The sequence below is a fragment of the Penaeus monodon genome, chromosome 24 (assembly GCF_015228065.2).
Source record: "Penaeus monodon isolate SGIC_2016 chromosome 24, NSTDA_Pmon_1, whole genome shotgun sequence".
Classification (NCBI taxonomy): Eukaryota; Metazoa; Arthropoda; class Malacostraca; order Decapoda; family Penaeidae; genus Penaeus; species Penaeus monodon.
The window spans coordinates 15,497,872-15,498,442 of NC_051409.1; the positions used below are offsets into that span (position 1 = coordinate 15,497,872).

General features: G+C 63.0%; 1 protein-coding gene across 1 annotated transcript in view; it reads right to left on the reverse strand.

The window, feature by feature from the left end:
- Positions 1-571, reverse strand: part of LOC119588628 (UDP-glucosyltransferase 2-like) — a gene marked incomplete in the record, with an annotated part of 30,326 nt that overhangs the window by 13,196 nt on the left and 16,559 nt on the right. Inside the window, 1 exon segment of the mRNA XM_037937266.1 lies at positions 150-529. Within this exon segment, the coding sequence (XP_037793194.1) occupies positions 150-322 (173 nt within the window).

Sequence of the window (571 nt, forward strand, 5' to 3'; positions counted from 1 at the left end):
GTAGCTTTGCAAGTGAGTGGAGAAACGGGTCCTCCGCAAAACCCAAACGGGGCCGCAACGCCATTCCCGACAAGGAAACGGGAACAGCTTTCAGTGAACTTCATTCTTTGCGCCTGGTCTCCCGAGGCCGTCGCGCCGAGGCCTCGTACCTTTCGAAGAAGCTCATATTCTCGTCGAAGGGCAGGAAGATGGCGGGCACGACGGACAGCGGCAGGCGGTTCCCCAGCTGCGCCATCTGCAGGTACTCGACGCCCGGCGTTGCACAGGTTTCACGTGGGGCCCCCGAAGTCGAGCAGGAAGGGGTAGGCGACCTCATTTGCATAGCCGATGACCACAATTGGGGTCGAAGTCCTTCCTCCTGCGCCAGGGGCGCCTTGATCTCGGGGGTTGGTCCACATGGCCCGCCCGATGGCCTCGCTCACCCGCCCTGGCCCAGCGGTACACGCGCAGGGGCGTCCGGTTGCCCTCGAACAAGTTCACCTGCTGCACGGCCTCTGACCCGGTGCTGACCTCGGTCACGTTTGGGATACTGCGGCGGAGAGGAGGGGGAGGGAGTGACACGACACAAAAT